The sequence below is a fragment of the Pteropus medius genome, unplaced genomic scaffold (assembly GCF_902729225.1).
Source record: "Pteropus medius unplaced genomic scaffold, Ma_sr-lr_union100, whole genome shotgun sequence".
Taxonomy (NCBI): Eukaryota; Metazoa; Chordata; class Mammalia; order Chiroptera; family Pteropodidae; genus Pteropus; species Pteropus medius.
Genome location: NW_024356333.1, coordinates 1,988,742 through 2,010,366, shown reverse-complemented (window position 1 = coordinate 2,010,366; position 21,625 = coordinate 1,988,742). Strand labels below are relative to the sequence as shown.

At 58.4% G+C, this 21,625-nt stretch overlaps 1 protein-coding gene across 5 annotated transcripts in view; it reads left to right on the top strand.

The window, feature by feature from the left end:
* KRABD3 (KRAB domain containing 3) overlaps nucleotides 1–21,625 on the top strand; it is a 22,096-nt gene extending 471 nt beyond the window's left edge. The window contains exons 2-16 of one of the 5 annotated variants that reach the window (XM_039861148.1): nucleotides 3,833–3,959; nucleotides 4,417–4,533; nucleotides 5,271–5,405; nucleotides 6,115–6,270; nucleotides 7,211–7,339; nucleotides 8,458–8,613; nucleotides 9,265–9,462; nucleotides 9,927–10,100; nucleotides 10,481–10,654; nucleotides 12,506–12,658; nucleotides 13,169–13,351; nucleotides 14,211–14,426; nucleotides 14,511–14,642; nucleotides 16,291–16,452; nucleotides 18,022–21,625. In XM_039861148.1, the coding sequence (XP_039717082.1) occupies nucleotides 3,833–3,959; nucleotides 4,417–4,533; nucleotides 5,271–5,405; nucleotides 6,115–6,270; nucleotides 7,211–7,339; nucleotides 8,458–8,613; nucleotides 9,265–9,462; nucleotides 9,927–10,100; nucleotides 10,481–10,654; nucleotides 12,506–12,658; nucleotides 13,169–13,351; nucleotides 14,211–14,426; nucleotides 14,511–14,642; nucleotides 16,291–16,452; nucleotides 18,022–18,908 (3,099 nt within the window). In that variant the 3' untranslated portion in view covers nucleotides 18,909–21,625. Of the gene's footprint in view, nucleotides 1–121; nucleotides 3,960–4,416; nucleotides 4,534–5,270; nucleotides 5,406–6,114; nucleotides 6,271–7,210; nucleotides 7,340–8,457; nucleotides 8,614–9,264; nucleotides 9,463–9,926; nucleotides 10,101–10,480; nucleotides 10,655–12,505; nucleotides 12,659–13,168; nucleotides 13,352–14,204; nucleotides 14,427–14,510; nucleotides 14,643–16,290; nucleotides 16,453–18,021 lie in introns of all 5 variants that reach the window. The other 4 variants (XM_039861149.1, XM_039861147.1, XM_039861150.1 and 1 more) reach the window with 4 other exon arrangements.

Below are 21,625 nucleotides of genomic sequence, written 5' to 3'. Positions count from 1 at the left end.
TTTGGGTTAAGCATCGCCTTCCCTCGTCTTGGCTTCTTTTAACTAATTATAAATTATCCTGGCAGTGGTGGGCATGAAGGCCTCAGGGAATGAGTAAATCCGATATTTTTATTTTTGATAGGATCCTGGACCCCTGGGAGAGGCGATGAGACATGGAACTAGGTCCATGTCCACCACTCCCGGGTTTTATCCTCTAAGTAAGGTGTGTAGCTCCGAGAGCTGAAGTGAGAGCCCCATCTGTCAACCTGGGCACAGTTTGAGCGAGTTGCGTGCAGAGCTGTGAAGGTGCTAGGAAGACGTGGGGAGTTGCCACGTGATCTTCTGGAAGTCAGTTCTGTAATTGGGGTGGCTCATGAGCTTGGGACAACCTCAGGCAACAGACTCCATGGTTGGGGCATGGGGGAGGCCTGGGGCTGGGGACTGGGGCAGGCTGTGAACAGGCAGAGCAGTAACTGTGCCAGGACCTTGGTGTCATTAATGCCCCACAAACTTTTGAAAGGAAGGAACAGCCAGGTAAATTGAACGCTGTCAGAGACGGGCAGCCTGGCTGTCCAGTTAAGAAGCCCAAGGACACCATTACTCAAATATGCCTACTGGTCCCGTGCTAGGGCCACCTCATCCCACAGTTCCCTCATCTATAAAATGAGGGGTTGGACCAGGTTCTGGGAGGCGTGTGTACTCACACTGTGTAGTTTCATGGAGAAGGTGGCCTTGGGGAGCAATAGGGCACAGTCGGATGGAGAGGAACAGGGAGGGCCTCCTGTCTTTTTGTCCAGTGTGACTCCCAAAAGCCAAGGGGCGTGTGCGCACAGCCCACAGGTTGGAGGCAGCAGGGTACAGGGTCTGATCTGGGAGACTGAGGCATGCTGGGAGAATGGGTCCAGGCTGGGAAGGACGGTGAGAGATGGATGGTTCCGATGGGCACTGAAGTTGGAGTTTTCAGGCTGAGTGGTGACATGGTAGGAATGTTTTAAGGAGGACCAGCATGGCAGCAGTGAGCCAGGAGGCTGCTCTGTTACAGCAATCCTGAACCAGCCCAGAAAATTCTGCTGCTGCTGGTTGAGGGAGGGCAGCCTGAGAGCCACTGAGTGAGTGAAGTAGGTCTGGAGGAGGACGGGAGGCCCAGATTCAAGCCAGTGTTGGGTTCTCCTTTCCTGAGGGTGAGTGTTTACTGACTGTGTGTTTTCACACTTATGCTTATTCACTCCCTCGCGCACACACACACTCCTCACTCTTCCTCTGCTTCTTCTGGGCAGAGGGAGGCCACTGACGAGACCACTTACTCTAGCCATAATCAGTTTTCAGTCTTGTTTTGTAGGAACTTTGTCATAGAAGAGTTTTCTTGAGGCTGAGAAGTTGACAGGCTTGGAAATCATCTCTTCAAGATGTTTCGAAGAACTGGGTGTGTTTAGCTTAGAGATAAAGAGGCAGGAGTCACAGCGGTCAGGAGTATGTAGGGAAGAGCCTATTCTGCGTAGCTGGAGGTGGCAGGCTGTGACAGATTTAGCTGCAATAATGCTAATCATAGCACTTACTGTGTCCCAGCATCTGTTCCAGGCACTTTTCTTGTATTTCTTTAGTTTTCACAGCATCCTTATGCTATAGCTTGTTACGATCTTACTTTTAGAAATGAGTTTGGCGAGGTCCCATATTAATATGAAGCAAAGCAGGGGTCAGGTTTCTGGCAGCGTGGCTCCTGAGGTCAACCTCTCACCCCTGTGCTCTGCCCCTGGCTGTGTGGCCAGAGCTTCTTAACTGCCAGATCCGGCCAGCCATAGGACCAGCTGCTGGGAATGTGGAAGGCACCCATTATTGAAGGCACTGAGGTAGAAATTGAAGAGCCACCTTGCTTTGGATGGAAGTCAGCATGAAATGTTAAAATCTACAGCTGTGTGTGATTTCTAGTTCACAAACATGCTATGTTGGGCAGCTGGCCCTGGGGACAGGTGCGGAACCGACGTTTCAGGCGCCTGTTCACCAGTGTGGTTTTCATTTCCAGGGACTGGGCAGGTTCTGCCCCGTCTCCAGCCTGTGACTGGACCGCAGTGTCAAAATCACTTGGGAAGTTTGACAATGTCGATTTCTGGGCCCCAGAAAACACTAAACCATGATTTAGTAGCTCTAGTATGAGGTGGGAAATCAGTCCTAATTAAAAAGCAGCTGTGAAGTACATCATTTGAACCTCAAAGCCCTTTTGTTTTTCAGTTATTATGTTGTAAATAACTTCTGATGGGAGAAGCTGAGGATACAGAGTATTTTTCACCTGGTTTAATAGCCAACTTGAACCAGCTCTCCAGCAGAACTACTGTTTGGCTCTGCTGGGTCCCAACCCCCCGGTTCCCTGCTCCATCCAGGGCCATGTCACTCAGCAGTGGCTACAGAGAGTTTCTTGGGTTCTGGACTCTTCCCCTCTCCCTGTCACCACCTTAAACGAAGAGGTTACTGGGGATGGTGACGTTTGACACAGATGTCCAGTGTGTTCCCCTATAGACACTGGGCAACAATAATTTTTAAAAATTAGATGTTGGGTACTTGGTTTCTTAAGGTTTACTGATGTTATCATTGGTCGTAGTCAGTCATGCACAGCGGAAGGGGCACCGAAGTCTCAGTCCAAAGGCCTGAGTCCTGGACTTGGTGCCGAGGCTGTCTGCCTGCTTGGCGTGCGCGTCACCCGTCCTTGCTTCGGACCCTTCACCCCTCGCACAGGATAACAGTGTCTGAGCAGCGTAGGGCCGTGTTGTTAATCAGTGGGAGATCTGGAGTGCTCCGAAATTTGTAAGGGTCACACCTCTGCTGATCCGTGGGCCCTTAGAGAACAGAGCCTGAGTGTGACACATCTCACTCAGCATCAGCAGGGTGCCTTTAACACGTGGGTGTTGAAATTAGGGGAGGGAGGTGGGGAGAGGAAGATGGAGCTAAGAGGCTGGGTGGTGGCTGATGTACCTGGTACCCGTGTAAGTGGGTGTGTTGGGGAGACTGTACATGCACAGAAGCAGCCACTTGCCCACAGTCCCCAGCTCTCATCATCAGATAGGGACGTGTTCAGGCCGACCGCCATTTACAGCATGGCCTGTGTTCCACAGAGAGAGGCCTGGGAGGTGGGTAGCTGATATCCCTGGCCTGGGAAGTAGCCAGGTGGACCCTCCATAGCTCAGTATATTCTTTCCTGGATCCAACTCAGACCTGTCGAGCTACCAAAAGGTAGAGAAGAAATGAGCCTCCCAGGCCATCCCAACTTGCTTCTTCTCATTGGCCTCCTGGGGCTGCGTTTTGGGTGGAACTATGGTTTTGCAGGTGTAGGACACCCTTAGATTGTGGTTCTCAAGGAGTCGACTTACACTAACCAAACTCATAAAGGACAGATGGATAAACCAGAGTGCGCCGGTTCCGTAATGTGCAGCGGCGCCCGCCCCCCATCTGCACTCGTGCTTGTCGCGGTTTCGCTCGCTGCGGTTTGTTACCCAGCTTCTGGTGGCCCCAGGCGTTCCGTGGCTTGTGTCTGCATCACTCCAATCCCTACCTCTGTTGTCACATGGCCTACTCTTCTCTCTGTGTCCCTGTGTCTTTCTTCTCACTGGGTCGAGGGCCCACCCTACTCTGGTTTGACCTCATTTTAACTAATTACATCAGAAATGACCTTGTTTCCAAATAAGGCCACATTCACGGGTACTGGAGTGAGGACTTCGGCGTATCTTTTGGGGGACACAGCCCACTCCCATCACTGTCTCTTGAGCAGATTCCTGTTGCTCCTTCACCTGCTCCCATGTGTTGGGCACCCACCCCACTCTCGCTGGGATGGAACCAGCCAACTCTCCCGAGATTGTGCCCACAGGTGTCCATCGCCTTCCAGGACCTGGCTGTGCAGTTCTCCGAGGACGAGTGGCAGCTCCTGGGGGAGAGACAGAGGGAGCTCTACAGGGACGTGATGCAGGAGAACTACGAGGCGCTGGTGTCCCTGGGTAAGGAGCTGGCCGCGCCCTGGGGCCTCTCTGGGGAAGCGTGGCGAGTGTCCACGCTGTAGCGCGGATGGGAGTCTGGCCCCAGCACCAATATGTCAGAGTCGCCCTGGGACCTGCCGGGCCTTAGTTTTCATCTCCAAAAGGAGCACCGTCCGAGGCGGTGTTCCGAGAGCCTCGGCTCGGCTGGGGGCCTCACTGGCCTGTTCTGCCGCGTGGATCCCGTGGACAGCCCCACGGTTCCGGGCACGCTCGGCGGGGCGCTAAAAAGCTGGTGAGACACCAGCAAGGTCGTCTCTCGGGTTCTGACGCTCTGGTCCTTGGGGTTTGGGCGGGGTCACACAAACACGAGTGTGAACAGGCGCAGGGCTGTGCAGGTGCTAGGCCGCCCGTTCGATTGCACTTGGGGGGACGGAGGCGAACTTCCGTTCCGGGGGACCGTCCCTGCTTTTATTCCCAGGGACAGCGGAGCCGCTCCCCCTCTCTGCCTTCCTGTCTCCCACGGAGCCTAGAGGAGCCATGAGCAGGAGCCAAGCTGGTGAGGGACAAGAGGAGCCTCCTGGGGATGGTGGCCCAGGTAAGTGATCTTGGTGGACAAAGGCCAGTCCCCTTTGGGCGTCCTGGTCCCCCTGGGCCGCCTGTGTCCAGGTGGACTCACTCTCGTCCCTCCCATAGTGTGGTCCGCAGCCCCCAGCTCCGCTCCTCGGGGAGCACTGACCTCAGCCCTCCTACCTCACCGCACTCCCGACCCCGGCCCCTCCGGGATCTGTCACTCACCGCCGCTCTGCCGGGAGCCCGGCACACTGCTGCCTCTCACGTGCTGTGCTCAGAAGAAGCCTGGGGTCACCCTTGGGGAGCGCCACCTCTTCAGGCCCCCTTCCTGCCTCCGCCTGTGGGGAGCCAGCCTGCAGCTCCGGGAGACGCTGCCACAGGGCCAGCATCTGGAGACCTTAAATGGTGGATGCGGCCCATGGTCCCAGCCCGGGCAAGGCCGGGAGGTTAAGGGACGCCAGGAAAGGCAAAGGGCCCAGATGGTGGGTAGGGATGGGGAGACAGCCCTCTCGGTGTCCCCCTCAGAGGAGCGACAGGTGATGAGTGACAGAGTATAGAAGAATCCAGCCACCCTGGCTCCCAGCCCGCAGTTTTGGCTGTGCCAGTGGGCAGGTCACCGGGCGTGAGTCCTCGTTATGTCACGGACACCGGTCTCTCCTTTGCCGCTCCTCACATGGCAGGAGGATGGTGTGGAGATGAGCACAGAAGCGTGGGTGCTGAGCAGGCGTAGGGTGTGGGGGTTCACTGTGGCCTCTCCGGCAGGAGGAGCACCCCAGCACAGCCTGCACCTCACTGCCCTGGTGCAGCTGGTGAAGGAGATCCCAGGGTTCCTGTTTGGGGACGTCGGCCCTGAGAGCCGGGGTACCAGCCTGGACGAGGAGCGGGTGAGCCCCGAGGGTAAGTCGGGCGGTGGGGCAGCCTCTCTGCAGTCCCCAAGGTGAAGTCCAGGGTGTGGACAGTGGCACGCACTGTGTGCCAGGCCCTTGGCAGAGTCACCCCGTTGCATGAACAGCCCAACGGCATGTCCGCCCTCAGAGCACGTGGATAGTTGGCGAGACGGAAGCTTCTGACTTTTTCCAGTGGTTTCTGTGTGGCTTCATCCACACCCTCGTGGCCCCTGTCACGTTATCCCCTGCGTGGCAGGTGAGGCCAACCCCAGTTCTATAGATGAGGAAGAGGAAGCTGTGCCTTGTCTGAGTGGCCAGTGGGGACCCAGGTCCCCCTCCCAGCCTGTGCTCTTCCCGGCTCACCAGACTCCCCTTCCTTCCCCGTGCCATGCCCTGCTCCCTCGCCCTTCCCAGTTCAGGCCTCACCTCCTCGGGGGAATCTGTCCCCACCAGCCCTGGCCTGTAGGATTCCTTCGAGCCCGCTCAGTTGACGGTAAATGAAACAGGTAGCGGTGGGAGGGATTGTATCAGAGGAGGACCAGGGCTGTGAGTCGGTGTTTCAGGGCCCAGGGAGGACAGTGCAGCATGTGGGCCTCGTCTTTGGCCTGTACCGTTAGTGGCATGCAGCAAGGAAGGGCCGGGATCGCACGTTGGGGGTGTTTTACCTGTTGCTGGGCTTACATTCCAGCTTCCAGTGTCTTCTCCCTCCTCCCCGACAGCAACTGTGACTGTGGAAACTTGTCCTCTCCGAGGCCTGCCTGGCTGCCTTCCAGACACAGCCGTCAGCCGGCCCGGCCTGGCCACCATGCCCAGTGGCAGGCCATCATCCAGCGGTTCACCTGGAGCCAGAAGTCAGGGGAGCCCCCTCTCCATCAGTGAGTGTGACTTAGCAGGGGCAGGGCTCCGACCCTGGAGTCAGGGGACCAGACCCTGACCCCTCTTCATTTTCTCTGGGACTCGGTTTCTCTTGCTGCTAAATGGGGACCAGCTCCCTGGGGAGCAGCTCTGGTCCTCTGCCTATGTGTGAAGGCCAGAGGAGCCGTGATGCTCGGTCCCCGGTGGCCTCTCACCCAGCTCTGCTCTTGGAGTTGTGTGTGCTCATGCTGCTCAGTGAGCAGCAGTCAGGTGCACAGTGAGCAGGGGACGGTCCTAACGCGCAGGTCCAGCGGCGGGTAGCATACCTGTGCTACCTGAATCACCTGGTCCAAGTCTCAGACCTTTTCATCGGGCAATCCTAAATGCCAAGGAGGGCAAGGGTAGCCATTTTAATTTCTGTATGGTCTCACTTTATTTAAAAAATGTTTGCAATATCTTGTTTTTATTAAAAATATTTAAAATTAATACAGAATACAATTGGCATGCCTGAAAAACGTACTCCATTTAGCCTGTGGTTTCAGGCGTGGTCTGGCACCTTTGCTCTGGGGTTCTGTGTGCCCACATTCGAGAAGCATGAGTGCAAGATTGGGGCCTGTGTGTTGAGGTTGCTGGCGTCCCTTGCTGAGCCGAAGGCGAGGTTGGAGTGAACAGTCTTGGTATTTACAATTATACCAGGGGGAAACTGGGAGAGGACCCCCAACCCCCCCGCCTTCCCCAGGGGGGAGCCCTGGAACAAGTCTTGCAGGAACTGGCTCTGCCACAAGTCCGAGTTCCCAGGACTTAGCTGCTGGGCCAAGGGATTTAGGGCTGGAGAGGCCTGTCCTCTGGGCACCAGGGATTTAGGGCTGGAGAGGCCTGTTCGCTGGGCACTAGGTCTGGGGCAATTCCCCGGGGCCAGGAGCCAGGCCTGGAAGGGACTTCCTGTCTCTCCTGCTATAGACGCTGACACTCGGAGGCCTGCAGAGGAGGAAGGCCCTGAAGCCCCAGGCCGGGAGCACAGCCCTCCCACCTACAGCCCCGGCAGGAGGAAGAGCCACAGAAAGCAGGAGAGAGAGACTGCAGGGGCAGGTGAGAGGCTGGCTTTCCTGAGGTGGGACCTGCCCTGGGGCTGAGCGGGGTAGGGAAATGGAGGTGTATCACGTGGCTTCTCCATCTGGGCCGCCTGACAGCCCACTGAGGAGGCGCCATCCTGTTCTCCTGGGCGGGAAATCTCAAAGACTGCCACCGTCAGAGCTGCACTGACCTTGGCCGATCATGCAGGGCCCACCGGAACCTCTCCTGGGAACAGCCCCTTAAAAAGCCTCGTCAGCTGCCTGAAGAAAAGTCTGGTGCCTGGGCCCCAGTACCCTAAGGTGTCCCCAAGCTTACTGCCTCCTGTTCCTAGTGTGTCATGGCTGACCGGGCCGGAGTTGGGGCATGGGAGCCTGCCCTGGGGAGGCGAGTCCCTGGGGACCTGTCTCCTCAGGCCAGGGTTTCAGAAGCCCCACAACTCAAATTGCCTTTCTGTAGGTATTTCCCTATAAATTGAGTGTCTTCCCGAAGGATCATTTGTGACTTGACTGCTTCAGTATCATGAGGGTCATATTTCTGAGCCCTGGGTCCTTTTGTGTTCGTCACTCATCCTAGTGAGGGCTGACACCAAGTAGGGTGCTCGGTGTAGACTTGAGAGATCAGGGCAGCATGGTGGTGGCGAGAGTGCCTGTCCTGGAGCCTGACACCTGTTTGCTGTGCAGACTGTGAAAGGCTCCTGAAGCCTTTGAGCCTTGGTTTCCCCACCTGCAAAAGGGGGTCACTGTTCCCACCTGAGGCTGGGTACAGTAATGGGTTTATGTGTACGTTCCGAAAACGTAAGCCCTGTTCAGGGCCCAGGAATCAGTCCATAAGTAGCGACCCGTCAGCCGCCTCCTTCATCTGCAGTTGGGGTCACAGCAGGTGCTTTGTCTTTGCGATGCACCTGCGCAGCTCCCCTCCTTTCTCCGTCTGGTTCTGGGGCTGTGGAGACAGGCGGTTATAAACCGGCCACCCAGAAGACAGTGGCCTGTGCGAGACCAGTGAGTTGCAGATGACCCACATATCCAGATTTCTGGCTCTGAACCCTTTTGACTGCTCACCTAGATTGTCCACTTGTTTGTCACGAAAACTAAGCACTCCGGGCTCAGGAGAAGATCTGTGTCTTTTTCTGGCAGTGAAAACAGAGGCAGCGTCCAGGGATTGTCCCCTCCAGGGTCTGCTGAACTGTCTGAAGGAGATCCCAGTGGCCCGGGACACTCGCGTCAGCCACTCAGGGTCTGGAGACCCACAGCTGCAGGAGGATCCAGGGGCCTGGAAGAGGAATTCTGGAGGTAAAGGCCTCTGGCTGCGCTGGGAGGGCCCTGGACGTCGCCCATTCTTTCCACTGCTCCAAGCAGGACTGTGGGTGACCCTCCACAGTAAGACACTCAGGCCACATGTCAGCATGTCAGTTGGAGTAGCCAGATGTCGGGGATCATCACTATCAATGGAGCTAGTCATGCAGGAGGTGCTTCATCATCCACGATAATTTTCTAGATTGTCTCTTAGAATGGAGCCAAGTTCCACGAGGGGGGAAGAGCAGGCAGGGAGGGAGAGGAACCGAGAGCAGAGGGCAGCTCCAGCTGAGCAGACATTCGGGGCATATGTCGATGTGGGGTTCTCGTCAGCGTCCGCATGGACTGGGGTAGCATTTCCATACCCGGCAGCTTCTCGGAACATTGAGGGAGTCAAACTGAGTCACATGTGCTGGTTTTGGAGGAGACCCTGATCTGGTAGTGCCTGGGGAGGGCCGACTTGGCGCCCTTGGTGGAAACCCCTGGAGGTGACCTGGGTCGGGGACTGGGGGTGGGACGGGCTGTGTGAGTTGTTCCATCTGCTGGCACTGAGCAGGGACTGTTTCAGAGCTGAAACAGCCGTGGAGGCCAAAGGCCTTGGGAGTCCCATCCTAACCCTACAGGGGCCTCATGGCGGGCTTCCCACAGGGCCTGGACCCCACCAGACTTCTCCTCCCTGCCCTGGTGCTTTCGTGAAGATGGAGGACAGCTGGGCCCAGAGCCCCCCAGTGCCAGCATCCTGTCAGCTCGGCAAGTGGACCCACAGCCCCTCTGCCACCGGCAGCCCTGGGGACGATAGAGATGCCGGTGGGATCCGTGTGCCCAGCTGGGGCCCCGCAGCTCAAGGTGAGGCCTAGGTCGTCTCCTCGAGTCCTGATGGGGTTCCCAGCCCCCACAGCAAGGTTCTGCCCACCCACAGGGAAGGGAAGGTCCAGTCCACTGGGGAGGACCCGGCCAGCACCCTCGAGCAGCTAGCCCCCTCCCTTAGCTACGTCCTCCCTAATCAGGCCCTGGCCCAGGAAGCCCTCCGGAGTGAGGACCTGTGTTCACAGGGGTTTCCTAACTGGCGGGGACAGCCGCTGCACCCACCTGGGTCTCCCCACCCCACCGCGGGGCCCGGGGGTACAGTGGTCATTCTTCCGGCAGAAACAGAGAGCAGACGAAAGTCCCCCACAGTAGGGTGTTCTGCCTGGCAGGCTCCCACACCTGGTGCAGGATTCACCCCTGCAAAAGGCGGATGGGCGGGCCAACTGGGGGCCAGGCCAGGGGACCTGCCAGAGATGGTGATAGGGCCATCTCCCCTGTCCCAGCCGGCAGTGCCTCGAGCTCACCCCTGGAAGCCCTGGAGGCCTGTCTGAAGGGCATTCCCCTGAGTGGGTCGTTACCTCCCCAGCCGCCGGCCACGTCTTGGTTCCGGAGCCCCCAGCCTGGAGACCCCGGGTCTCAGAGGCCCGAGCTGCAGCCCCGTGGATCACACAGTCAAGGTAGCCTAGGACGTGGGCTGGGGGTGGCGTTTGTCCCTGCCACGGCACAGGGTAGAAATCATGTCCTCCTCGTCCTGGGCCTCGAAGCTCACACCTTTCTCCCCACCCCACCTGCCAGCCCCGCTTTTGTGCCTGCCTCCAAACAGCTCCCAGGTTGGGTGGAGGCCAGGTGGACTCTCCCTGCCCGCTGCCTTGTCGAAGCCCTTATGTCCTCTCTCCAGCCCCTCCGGACCAATGGCTAGCGCATATTAACATGCTGCGGCTTTTCAACCAGCAGCCTGAGCTGCCGATCTGAAGGGGAGACCCCAGTGGGAGATCCTTTGGGCCCAGGGGATCTCCAGTGGCTTTTCCCATGATGCCAGCTGTACCATTTCTTGCAGAGGTGACCATGGGGCCTCTTCTGGCTCTGGGCTTGCAGAGCTTCATGAGAGACAGCTCTGCTTTTCCCCCAGGACTCCGTGGCACCCCCACCAGCTTCTCTTCGTCCAGCAGTACTGATGGGGACGTGGATTTCCAGAGCCCAGAAGGCAGCCAGGGGCGCAGGCCTGGAAAAGGTGTGTTGGCTGGCCTGAGGCTGGGGGTCGATCCTGGGAAGGGTGGGAGGCGCCCCAGCCCACTGTCATGTCCAACCTGCCCGAGTCCGGCCGCCAGCCCCAGTGTGAGAAGCATAGCTGGAGAGACATGGGGGGGGTCTGTCTTTCGGTGGATCTGTTTTAGCTACTTGGCTCAGAAGGGGCAGGGTAGCATTGAAGATCTCTTAAAAATAAAAGGGGTGTCTCTTAGCATTCAATTTTTCTTTATCCCAGCCACAAAGAGGTAAGTACCTGTGGTATCAGACCGATCTCTGACTTGGAAAAAGTGTCATGAGGTTTGCATAAAACCACCTTAAAGAGGGTGTCTGGTGACCTGTGTCTCCTCGGGTCGCTCTGCGTAGAGGCATCCATGGTGAGCTGGCGCCTCTTTGGACTCTTGCAGGACTCCACTGTCCCCCCTCAACCTTTTTCCCACCTGTACAATCCAAGTGCTCTTGGTCGGCCTTGTCACTGCCCCGGGGCTCACCTCTGTGTCCTGGCCTCACCCGTTGTCAGTGGAGAGATCTAGAGCTCACCCAGGACTCTGCACCCAGCCAGCCGGGGCCCAGAGGGCAGGACCGGGCCCTCCGTGTGCCCTAGATTCCTGCTCCCTGCCAGGCATCACCTACTCGGGTGTGGGGCTCCTTCCTCCTAAAATGCAGCCCACTTTTCTAATTCTTAGTCTTTAATAGGTAATACAACCCATAGTCTTATTCAAAAGCCACAAAAGGTTATGTAGGAAAGGTGACATCTCCCTCTCCTGCCCTCCCTGAGTCACCACCGCTGAGTGCTTTCACCTTCAGAGACCTTCCACGCGTGGCCCACTTCCTGTTCCCTCCCAAAGCTGGTGGCATTTTGTCCACGGCTTCTCCACCTTGCTCTGTGTCTTAGCACTTATTTTTGACGCTTCCCGCGTTTCGTCTCGGCTTTCCTGGGGCACTAGCGCCGCTTCCTGCTCTTCAGCAGCTGCAGTGTTGTGATCAGCACGTTTCTTTCCCACAGATCCGCTATGGACAGACCTTGTTTTCTAAGTAGCCCAAACTCTAGAGATTCTGTGTTGTCTTTTAGAAGCTCCCCAGCCCCCTTCCCCCACCGCCCCGTTGTCTCAGGACTCAGCACTGTCCCCTGGGGAAGGTCATATTTGGGATCCCGATATGCGCAATCCAGCCCCACACGACAGTGGCGCTTCTGGTGGTTTCTCTTCTCAGGCGCTGCCTGTCTCTGCAGCAGCTAACACCTGGAAAGAACCTGGCCAGAGACGTCAGCTCACGTAGGAAGGGCTCCTCCTGCTCTAGAATTTCGGCTCATCTAGGTCCTGTTGCTTCTACAGCTGTCGCTAGGAATATGATTTTTGCAATTTGTTTGGTTTCCTTTCCTAGCTGAACCGCATCAGTGTTGGTTGGCCTTGACCTACCCCGTCATACCTGGAGGCGAGGGCGCCCTTGGTGTTCCCCTCTGAGTGGTGAGGGTGGCCCGGTGACTTCCAGTCCTCGAGGCCGTCTTGTGGGTGAGGTGGGGCAGCGGCGTCCCTCACGGGTGGAGCTGGGTATCCTGACAGCGTGCCTGTGGCCGGCCTCCCTCATCGCAGCCCCCGACCTGGCTTCCACATAGGTGGCCGAGACAGGTTGGCCCAGCTTTGGCAGGGCCGCCCAGAGCCAGGGCTGCCACGTGCTTGGGGCCAGTCTCGGTCCAGGTGCCCTGAACTGCCGTGACAGGTCCAGCGCTCTGCTCCTCCTCCTGTGGGCCCAGCTGCCCTGGACATGGCACAAGCAAGGCTCCTGGGGTTCACAGAAGCAAGGCTCTGACGAGGTTCCGAATGTTGGCTTTTCGCAGGAGGCCCAGTGGGCAGCTCCCCGCTCCAGGGCCTAGAGAACTGTCTCCGAGAGATACCTGTGCCCAGGACACAGCCTGCCTGGTCCTGGTCCTCAGCAGGGGACAGGGGACCAAAGAGAGCAGAGCCCAAGAACTGGACGGCAGAGCAGGAAGGTAAAGTACGGCTGCGTGGTTGTCTGGGAGCAAGAAAAGGCACTGCCAAGCTTGGCGCCCCAGGCCCCGCCTCCACCAGCAGCTGGGTCCACACCCGCCCCCGAGACAGAAGGTGCCCTGGAAACAGCCTGGGCAGAGGGGCTGGTGTGCCAGCCAGGGGTTGGGAGGGATGGGGGTGGAAGCAGGGCAGCGCCCTCTGCCCCTCGAGTCCCGGCCGTGGCAGCAGAGTGTCTTAATCATGGCTCTGTTGGCCCCACGTGCCTTGATGTTTGCCACAGTCACTGACCTGTGGGGCTCTCAGGGATCCAGGTGGCTGGGTCCAAAGAGATTCTGGAGAATTTGGGCAGCCCCTGGGGACATCTGCAGGACTAGAGTGTGTCCCGCACCTGGAGCTCGTGTGCCCAAGAATCCGACGATGACAGAGTTGTTCTCTGTTCGTTAACTCCGTTTCCTCGGTGCCAACACAGAGCGCCGGGGGCTGACGGGCCTCTTGGCCTCTCATTAAAACAGGACTGAGGGGCGATGCCTGTGATCCAGTCCGTCTGGGACCACGTGGGGGGGACGTGCCCACCAGGAGCCTGAGGCCGACCAGCCCGCAGGCACTTGCCCCCAGCAGTGTCCCTCCCTGCTGCCAGCAAGGGCTCAAGGACCGCATGGCCACCAGGCCAGGACCGTGGAGGTGGCTCCAAGATGGTGAGCGGATGTCCGCCCCTGGTGCTCACTGGCATGTGTTCCCTCCAGATAAAGTCTGTGCCAAGGGAATAGGTTTTCCCTTCCCTCTCTGTCCCGCTGCTCCTCCCCGGTCTTACCCCCGTTCCCCAGACTGCCAGCTGGAGCACGTGAGCTGCGTGCCCCGCTCTGCTAGCTGCGTGCTAGAGCCATGCGCATGGTCCCCAAAGACTGCTGACCAGGGCGCTCGGACATGTGCTAAGAGAAGATAAAGTGACCTAAAGTGCTGAGAAGAAGGGGTGTGTGGAGAACACTGGCTGCGGGGATTGTGGGGATTGTCCAGGGCAAGGTCTTATTTATTGTGCTGGGTTCCCGGGGGCGGAGGGTGTTCCCTCTGCTGCCGATCCACTTAGTTTAACCCACAGCAGAATTCCGGCCTTGACCTGCTGAGCGCTGGAGACTTTGGCTTACTTGAATAAATACAGTGTGGCGAATACTCCCACCAGGGAAGAGCTGGCTTTGGGGGCGTCCTGTGGACGTAACAGCCTGCGCTGGTTCTCAGTGCAAGTCGGAGGGGTTGCCCGGCTTATAAGACCCAGGGCCTGGCTGGAACCGATGACGAGTGGCTCCAGGGACTTGAGACTTCTGGAAAGCTCCCCAGCTGGCTTTCCAGAGGGGCCGGGGCCCTGGCCAGGCTCTGGCTTTGCTTCTCTCCACCATCCACAGTCAGAGAGGGGGCTGTTCAGGTCCACCGGAGCTTGTCTGGGCTGTTGGCCGGACTGGCAGGGACCAGCTTTGCGTGCCTGTTCATGAAGGCAGCAGGATTTCCAGTCCTCAGCCTAAAGGACAGAGATATCTTATGTTGTCGTTTGCCCAGGAACAGCCACTACGCCCTCTCCGCTCCACTGCCTGGAGAGCTCTCTGAAGGGGATCTTGCCTGGGAGGCCCCTGCGCTTTGCCTGCTTGGCCGGCCCCGGCCCTGGCCCCGGCCCCGGCCCCGGCCCCGGCCCCAGCTCCAGCTCCAGCTCCAGCTCCAGCTCCTGTTCCTCTGAAGGAGACCTGAGGCCAGAGCCTGAGCCCTGGCAGCCACTCCCGCAAGGTGAGCCTGTGGGAGAGATGAGGGTAGGGAGCTGTGCCCCAGGCCGGAGCCACGGCCCTGGCACCCGCTTTGTTTGTGATGCAGGGAGGGACCCGCTTCCCAGCAGCAAGGGTCCTGGCTCATCGTCCCCACACTCTGGTGGCACCCCCGCTGGCAGCAGCCCTGGTGATGGCCCAAGGAGGGCAGAGCCCAGGGACCACTTCGGCCTCAGTGCAGGTGAGCCCGGGGTCTCCTGAGAGGGCTGTGTTCCCGGGAGGGCCGCAAGTCCAGAGACTGGGTTCTCTGAGCCCTACTGGTCACTTTACCCGACTTGCCAGAAAGTTCTCTCCGTTTGTCATGCTTGAGTTTCCTGTGAGACGAGCTGTGTCTGAGAGAGGAGGTGGGCTGTTGAGGTGCACAGGGTCCCGGGAGTGTTCGTTAGAATGCCCGACGATAAACTTAATGCGCACGTACTGTTACATGTCACGTACACACTTAATGGCATGTGTGCACACATACACTGTTGTGTCAGCCCCAGCCTTTCCGTAGTGCTGAGTGCTGCTCTCAGCTAGGAACCCTGAGGCACGCACCCAGCCGTGTTCCCCGTATTTCTCAGAGTGAGTCCCACAGGCATTTCCTCGCCGGGACCCATGTTCTGGCTGGGCCAGCCCCGTGGTTCTCATTTCGATCTTAGGACACGCTGCAGCAGAAGTCCCCCGGGAGCTTTGAGGAACAGGGTTTATTAACACACACAGGTCCTGGAGAGCGTGCAGCAAGGTGGCGGTGGGGGAGGAGAAAGCACGCGGACCTGGTGCTCTGTCTTTGTTAGGGTCGAGGGTGGGGTGTTTAGGGTTTGACGGGGTTCGCTCTGTATTGGCTAATTTAAAACATAAGAGCCAGAATTAGGGCTGAAAGAGAAGCGGGGTCACTTAGCCATCAGTTATTTAGGTCACCCAGGGCTTTCTGAAGGAGGGGCGTGCGTGAGGGGTGGGCAGCCTGGTTGCTTATCGTGTTGTTTTGCTAGTAGCTGTCATGCAGCGGCAATTCGCTTGTCCAAGGTGGATGGATGTCTTGACATGGATGCCGCAGTCCAAGCTTAATGTCAGACGCTTACAGTAACAATCAAAAAGCTTAACGTCAGGGACCTAGGCTGTGCACGTATACGTATGTACATAGAATGATGATAATATATATTAAATATTTGGCAATAAAAACTGTGTCAAAAGTGAGGTTTCTCCACCTGGGAGAACTTAGAGGTTGTCTTGTCAAGAAAGCCGGAAACCCTGCCTGCCGTCCCAGGCCACCTCACTTCTTAGACCCAGCTTGACGCAGTGTCTGACCCAGAAGGAAGACGGGAGGCAGGTCCCAGTCACCCAGGAGAGAAGTGTGCTCAGAGACCCCAGGCCAGCCTGGTCCCTGGGGCAGCACCCGAGGAGGTAGGGGTAGAGTGACCGGTCGGGGACGGGCGTTCCTGTGAACTCGGGTTGGTGGCCCGTGCAGTCCTTGGCATCTGCAGGTCCAGGCTGTGCCCAGTGAGCCTGGCAGAGTAGGCAGGAGCAGCCTCACTGCAAGCGGGACCTGCAGATCACGGCCCTCTCCACCTGCTCCCCCCGGTCCCCACCCCCCGGAAGAGCCAGGGCCATCATGCCGGAGCCGCACAGGACTCCAGAAAACCCAGTCCCTCTCAACACGCAGGCCCCAGCGGGCCATTTGACCAGAGTCAGGCTCTCCGACAGGCCAAATGTATCCACCTGGCATCTCATTTAACCATTATTTGAAAGTCGAAAGTTTGATTTCTTTAGGTCATGCCCAAATTTCCGCATGTCAGAATGGCTCTGTCAAAACGACGTGTCCTCTCCCCAAGTGCTCTGTGCTCTTTCTGCAGGGGCAGTTGGGAGTCCTAGCCCTGTCCCTCGGCCGGAGAAAAGGCCTGGGGTGGGGCCTTGCCAGCCTCCTGGGTCAGCACCTGGACCCCTGTCCTGGAAGCCCAGGGTTAGTGAAGAATCTGGGAGCCTGGGGCCTGGACATGGAGGACCAAGTGTCGCAGGTGAGCTGGTGGCTTCCGCATCCCCTCCAGTCATCAAGAGCGCCCCTGCAGGCACGGGGGTGGGCAGGGGGGTGGGCAGGCGTTCGGCGTGTGCCCAGCCACCTACCCCCTCCCACTGACAGCTACTTCCTGCAAGGCAGGCTGGGCCGTAGCCCGGTCACAGCTAAGGAAAAGTTTTTTCTTAACACCCTTCCAGGCTTGTTTGGGTCACAGGTAGGGAGAGTCTCACCTTGAACTCACTTTAGGTTGCTTATTTCATTTCAGTATTTTCTTGACAGAAATAGCTGGCTTTTTCATAAAAGCATAGATAACTTTTTAGAGGCAAAACACAAATCGAGACTTGCGCCAGAATAGATACGTCCAGAATCACAGGTTAGGGTTTGAGGGGACTTAGACGAGGAAACCGAGGTCCAGTCACGGTGAGTGACCTGGCCAAGGGCATCCGAGAATGTGAGATGTTCCACACTGCATGCGACCCCGAGGACGTGCTTCCTTGAACCTCGCTGGGGACACGCGGGAGGGCGTGGGGGCCTCCTGGGGCACTCTAGGACGGGTGCTGGGATCCTCACACCATTCTCAGAGCGTGGCCCGTGGTGGCTCCATCGCTGGCCCACACGTCAGGCTACTCTTGACGGGCAGCTGTCTTATTAAGGGCTCTGCGCTGGCCTGAGGCCGGCAGGCCCCTGCCGTACCCTCAGGAGTGTGCCTGAGATGGGTATGGCTCCCCCTACCTCAGACCCTTTCTGAAGAGCTTGACCAGGCAGCAGTGGGGTTCTTCAGCATCTTGTCGTCATCTTTTCCTCTGACTAAAGCCCTGGAAGTCTGAAAAGAAGCTTCTAGGCAGGCGGGGCTCCGAGGGACGGGGGAGAGCAGGTCCGCCTCTCCATCCGAGGGGGCAGCGGGGCTGCCTTGTGAGGTTTGCCCGGGGCGGAAACCAGTTCCAGGGGAACAAGGTGAAGGATTAGGTGATTTAAGACTTAAGACCCTGTGACTTTGCAACTTCTGAATCGGAAGGACAGAGCTCAGGAGAGGGAACCCTTGTGGTTTGCTTGTGACCAGCCGCACTGGGTGCCAACGCGCACCCTGGTCACCCCACTGGCAGCACCAGGCCCCAGGTTGGACTGGCCCTCTTGGGCCCTCTCCTAGACACTGCCCACGGCCTTGGCCTCATGCTGTCTGCTGAGGTTTCTCCAGGCCCTGCCCATGGACTCCCTAGGGCATGGTTAGGGACCCTCAGGTGCCATCTGTTCCCAAAAATGGCACAAAGAACCCACCAATCCTTTTCCTAGAAGGTGAGCAAGGCCAGTGTCCCGAGAAAGCTTGGTTACCATGGAGACCCAGTCTGTGGTTTTTCCTGCCCGTGAATTTGGGGAACAACCAGGAGACATGGCTACAGTTGATGTCGCGAACATTGTCGTCGATATTTTCAAGCCCGAGTCACTTCCTTCCCATCTAGAGCCAGGCCTTGGCGGGGCAGGATGCAAAGTGTGTTAGTTCAGGGCTCCCCTGGGAGAGGAGAGGTCCCGACAGCCTGAGGACCCTCACTGCACTTCCCTGCTCTGGTTTCAGCCGGGACCGGAGGGAGGCCGCTGCCCAGGGGCCCGCCTGAGCCGCCGCCCTCGGCCACTGCCCCTCCAGCTTGGCCGCCCGCCTCCCCGCGGCCACCGTGTTCCTGTGGGGGTCTCCTGCAGCAGGAGCTCCACGGCCTCAGTGTCGCCCTCTCGGAGAAGCTGGACCAGCTCGCCACGGCCCTGGCAGGCCTGTCCCGGGAAGTGGCCAACATGAAGACCCAGGTGGATCGGCTAGGGAGGCGCCCGCGGGGCCCTGGGCACAAGGGCCAGGCCTCCTGGCCATGGGCCCTCCCTCGGGGCCCTGCTCAGAGACACCTGCCCTACTGGAGACGGAAGGGCCCCACCAGGCCGAAACCGAAGATCCTGCGCGGCCAGGCGGAAGGCTGCAGGGCTGGCGACACCTCAGGCCTCTCCCACGGGACGCTCCACCTGGTGTCCCCAGCAGAACCTTCTGGGCCCAGCTCCAGCCCTTCCCAGCAGCCCCCATACGCAGCATGCAGCCGCACTATGCTGACTGTGCACCCCGCCCTTGGACACACCGGGGGCCACCAGAGCCCCCCGCCCCCTTCAGTGCCTGCTGCCTTCCCCCCCCAGATGTCCTCTCCTGCCACCAGTGCAGACGCAGAGCCACCCACCGCAGTGGCTGCACCAGCCGGGACTCGAAACTGGCCCAAGGATCCAAACGGCTTGTTGACGGGGGTCCAGAGAGCCCTCAAGGAGGAACTGTGGGGTGCAGAACACAGGGACCTGAGGTGGGGGGCCCCTAGCCACCTTCTTCATCAGCTCAGTCCCGCTGAGAAATCTCTGCCCCCGGCTGCCTCTCCCAGGGCCTGGCCCACCCCCACCCCCTGCTCCAGCCAAACCTTCCCGGTTTCTGGGCAGTGAGGGGCTGGGCGCCCCCTGGCCTGACTGCCCCAGACTCCAGGATGCTCTTTGTTCAGCCGCCATTTGGGGCTTATTCCTCAGCCGTGCCGTGTGGCCACCTCGGCTCAGGTTCGTTCAGATGTCGCTTCCTCCTTCCTTTCCCAGAGCGTGCAGGGGTGGTGGCGGACACGCAGGCTCGCAGCACGTGTGCCCACAAGGGCCCCTCCCTAGCACCCGCCTTCCTGATCTCGGCTTCCGGGTAAACGTGGGCAGAGATTCCCTTTGGGAGAATCCGCCCTGTGGTCTAAGCCGAATTCGCCTCTGGATTCCAAAGCTAAAGAAGTCGGCTGCTAGGGAAAGGCCCCGGCTCCACAGCAAGGGGCTCGGTGGGTCACGTCAGGGCCGAGTAGTCTGTTCTCACTGCTGGGGACGAGTTGGCTTGGCTGCCCACCCTCCACACTGTCGAGAGAATGCACCGCCTCCCACAGGGCTGAGGACGATCGGCTGCAGGACAGGATCCCAGGGTGACTGGGAGAGAGCAGCATGTGTATTGTTTCCTGGGCCGCCAGAGCAGGGTACCACAGAGTGGGCAGCTCGGCATGTCCACGGGCAAGGTGGCGGCTCTGGCTCCTGAGGTTGTGAGGGAGGCTTCCAGGCCCCTCTCCTGGCTCTTTGGGGGAGATCTTCATGTTCACATGGGGTTCTACCTATGTGCGTGTCTCCAGACCCCCCCTCTGCGTAAGGACACCTGCCATGCCCTGTCTCCAGATCAGGTCGCATTCTGCGGTACTGGGGCTTAGGGCTTCAACATGGACTTGGGGGACACGGTTCAGCCCCTAACACCTGTAAGCGACTGGGCTAGTCTCGGCTTCCTCTTGGGAGAAGGAAGCGTGACCGGGTGTCTCTGGGCCAGAACGGCCTGCTCTGGACCCCACCCCTCGGGTGGCAGGTGGCATATTGGGAAGCTTGCCAGTCACCTACCCACCTCACTTCCTCCAGGGTCGGATCTTTTCCCCACCCTTACGATCCCCCCGTGTCCTCATTAGATCTGAAGAATCTGTGAGAACTGTCTGTGTATACACGTTACCCAGAAAGACAGGCCTGGTGTGGACCGACTCGGTCAGCTCTGCTATCGGGGACCTGGGCCGCCAGTGCCGAGGCCCGGCCAGCTCGGGGCCCGGGAGGGACTAGCTGTGATGCCTGCACAGCAGCGCCTCGTGGCTGGCGCGTGTCTGAAGCCGGGGTCACGGGATGTACAGGGTCTAGCCCGTGCTCTTTGCTGCCCCTGTGCAAGCAGTAGAGGGGAGGGGCCGGGGAGACTGTCACAAAGCGGGACAGGCATTCAGATGTTCTCAAATGAGCAATCTTCACACCTGGCCGTACCCGATAGAGGATGAGGGGCAGGAAAGTTCTAGGCTTCCCACTCAAGACCTCAGGAAGGTGAGCCCAGCTCCTTTTCAAGCTGTGCAGGGAGCGACACGGTGCATTTCAGAGCCGGTGGACCGAGTAGGGGGCAGACTGGCGGAAGGACGGAAGGATGTGCCTCAGCGCAGGCCCTGGCAGGGAGGAGAATCCCACTCACCCCGCCCAGCCCTCCTTGCATCACGGCTGAGCAGCCTCCATGCTCTGTCGCCCTTCCCAGCGGGAGTAATAGATGGTCCACTGTCACCACCGTATGGCGTTTTTAAGGCTGGGTTTTGTGGACTTCACTAATACCAGCTACCACACCAACTGCAGCAGTCCTGAGGATGAACGAGCTCAGAGGGTGTAACTTGCTCGTGGTTGCATAGCTTTTCACTGGCAGGGCCGGGAAGAGCGCGGGACACCCCATCGTGCTCTGTAGCCGCCCCCTGCACATCACCTTCTCTGCTAGGCAGCTTCCCTGCCCAGCCCTCGCCTGCTGCGGTGGACGAGGATACTGAATCACCCCAGTCTAGGAGGTCTGAGCCAATCAGACTGTACAGGAAGTTCAAATCTTTTATAAAAAAGATGTGGAAAGTGAGAAATAAAATGAATGGCAAGCTTCACGATCTGCAGTGATGTTCGCCCCACAGGTCTGCTGCCACATAAACCAAAATCTTTTTTTTTTTAATAATTATTAACTGAAGAGCCACCTAGAATCACCAATTTGGTGAAAAATCTGTATGCAGCTTAGGATTCTGTTGTGTGTCCTTCACCTACTTTTTGAGGAAATGTCACTTTGGGAGCAACTGAGGGGCCTTTCGAACTCAGGAATTTCAGGGGTCTAGGGGTAAGGGGCAGAGAAGGCCCTGGCTCTGCCCGTCACCATCCTGGGAAGTAGCCTAGCGGATGGCTCCTGGCCGACCCGGGCACAGACTTCCCCTCCGTCGGGTCCTCCAGTGTGCCATCTGCCACCCGCCAGCCTGGCCATTGGAAGGAAGGAAGGGGACGGTCCTGCTTCAACTAATCAAAATCAGTGAATTCCTCACATGTCTGGGCCACCTCTGAGGCGTCCAATGGAAGAGGCCACAGTGGGGTTGGGGGTTAGCTGCCCGTGACACCACGTGATGTCACTGCTGCCTCCAAAAGGAGCCTGGTTCACTTACTGGAAGACCAGACTTGTGACTTTTTTTGTGTCTTTGTGTTTTAGCTGTGGCTTCTGTAAATACTCTACAGTCGGATTTTATTTTTGAATACAACTTGATAAAATTTTTGTTCCTTACTTGGAGCCCTTAATTCACTTACATGTAATAAAGTTGCCGACGGATTTGAGCATA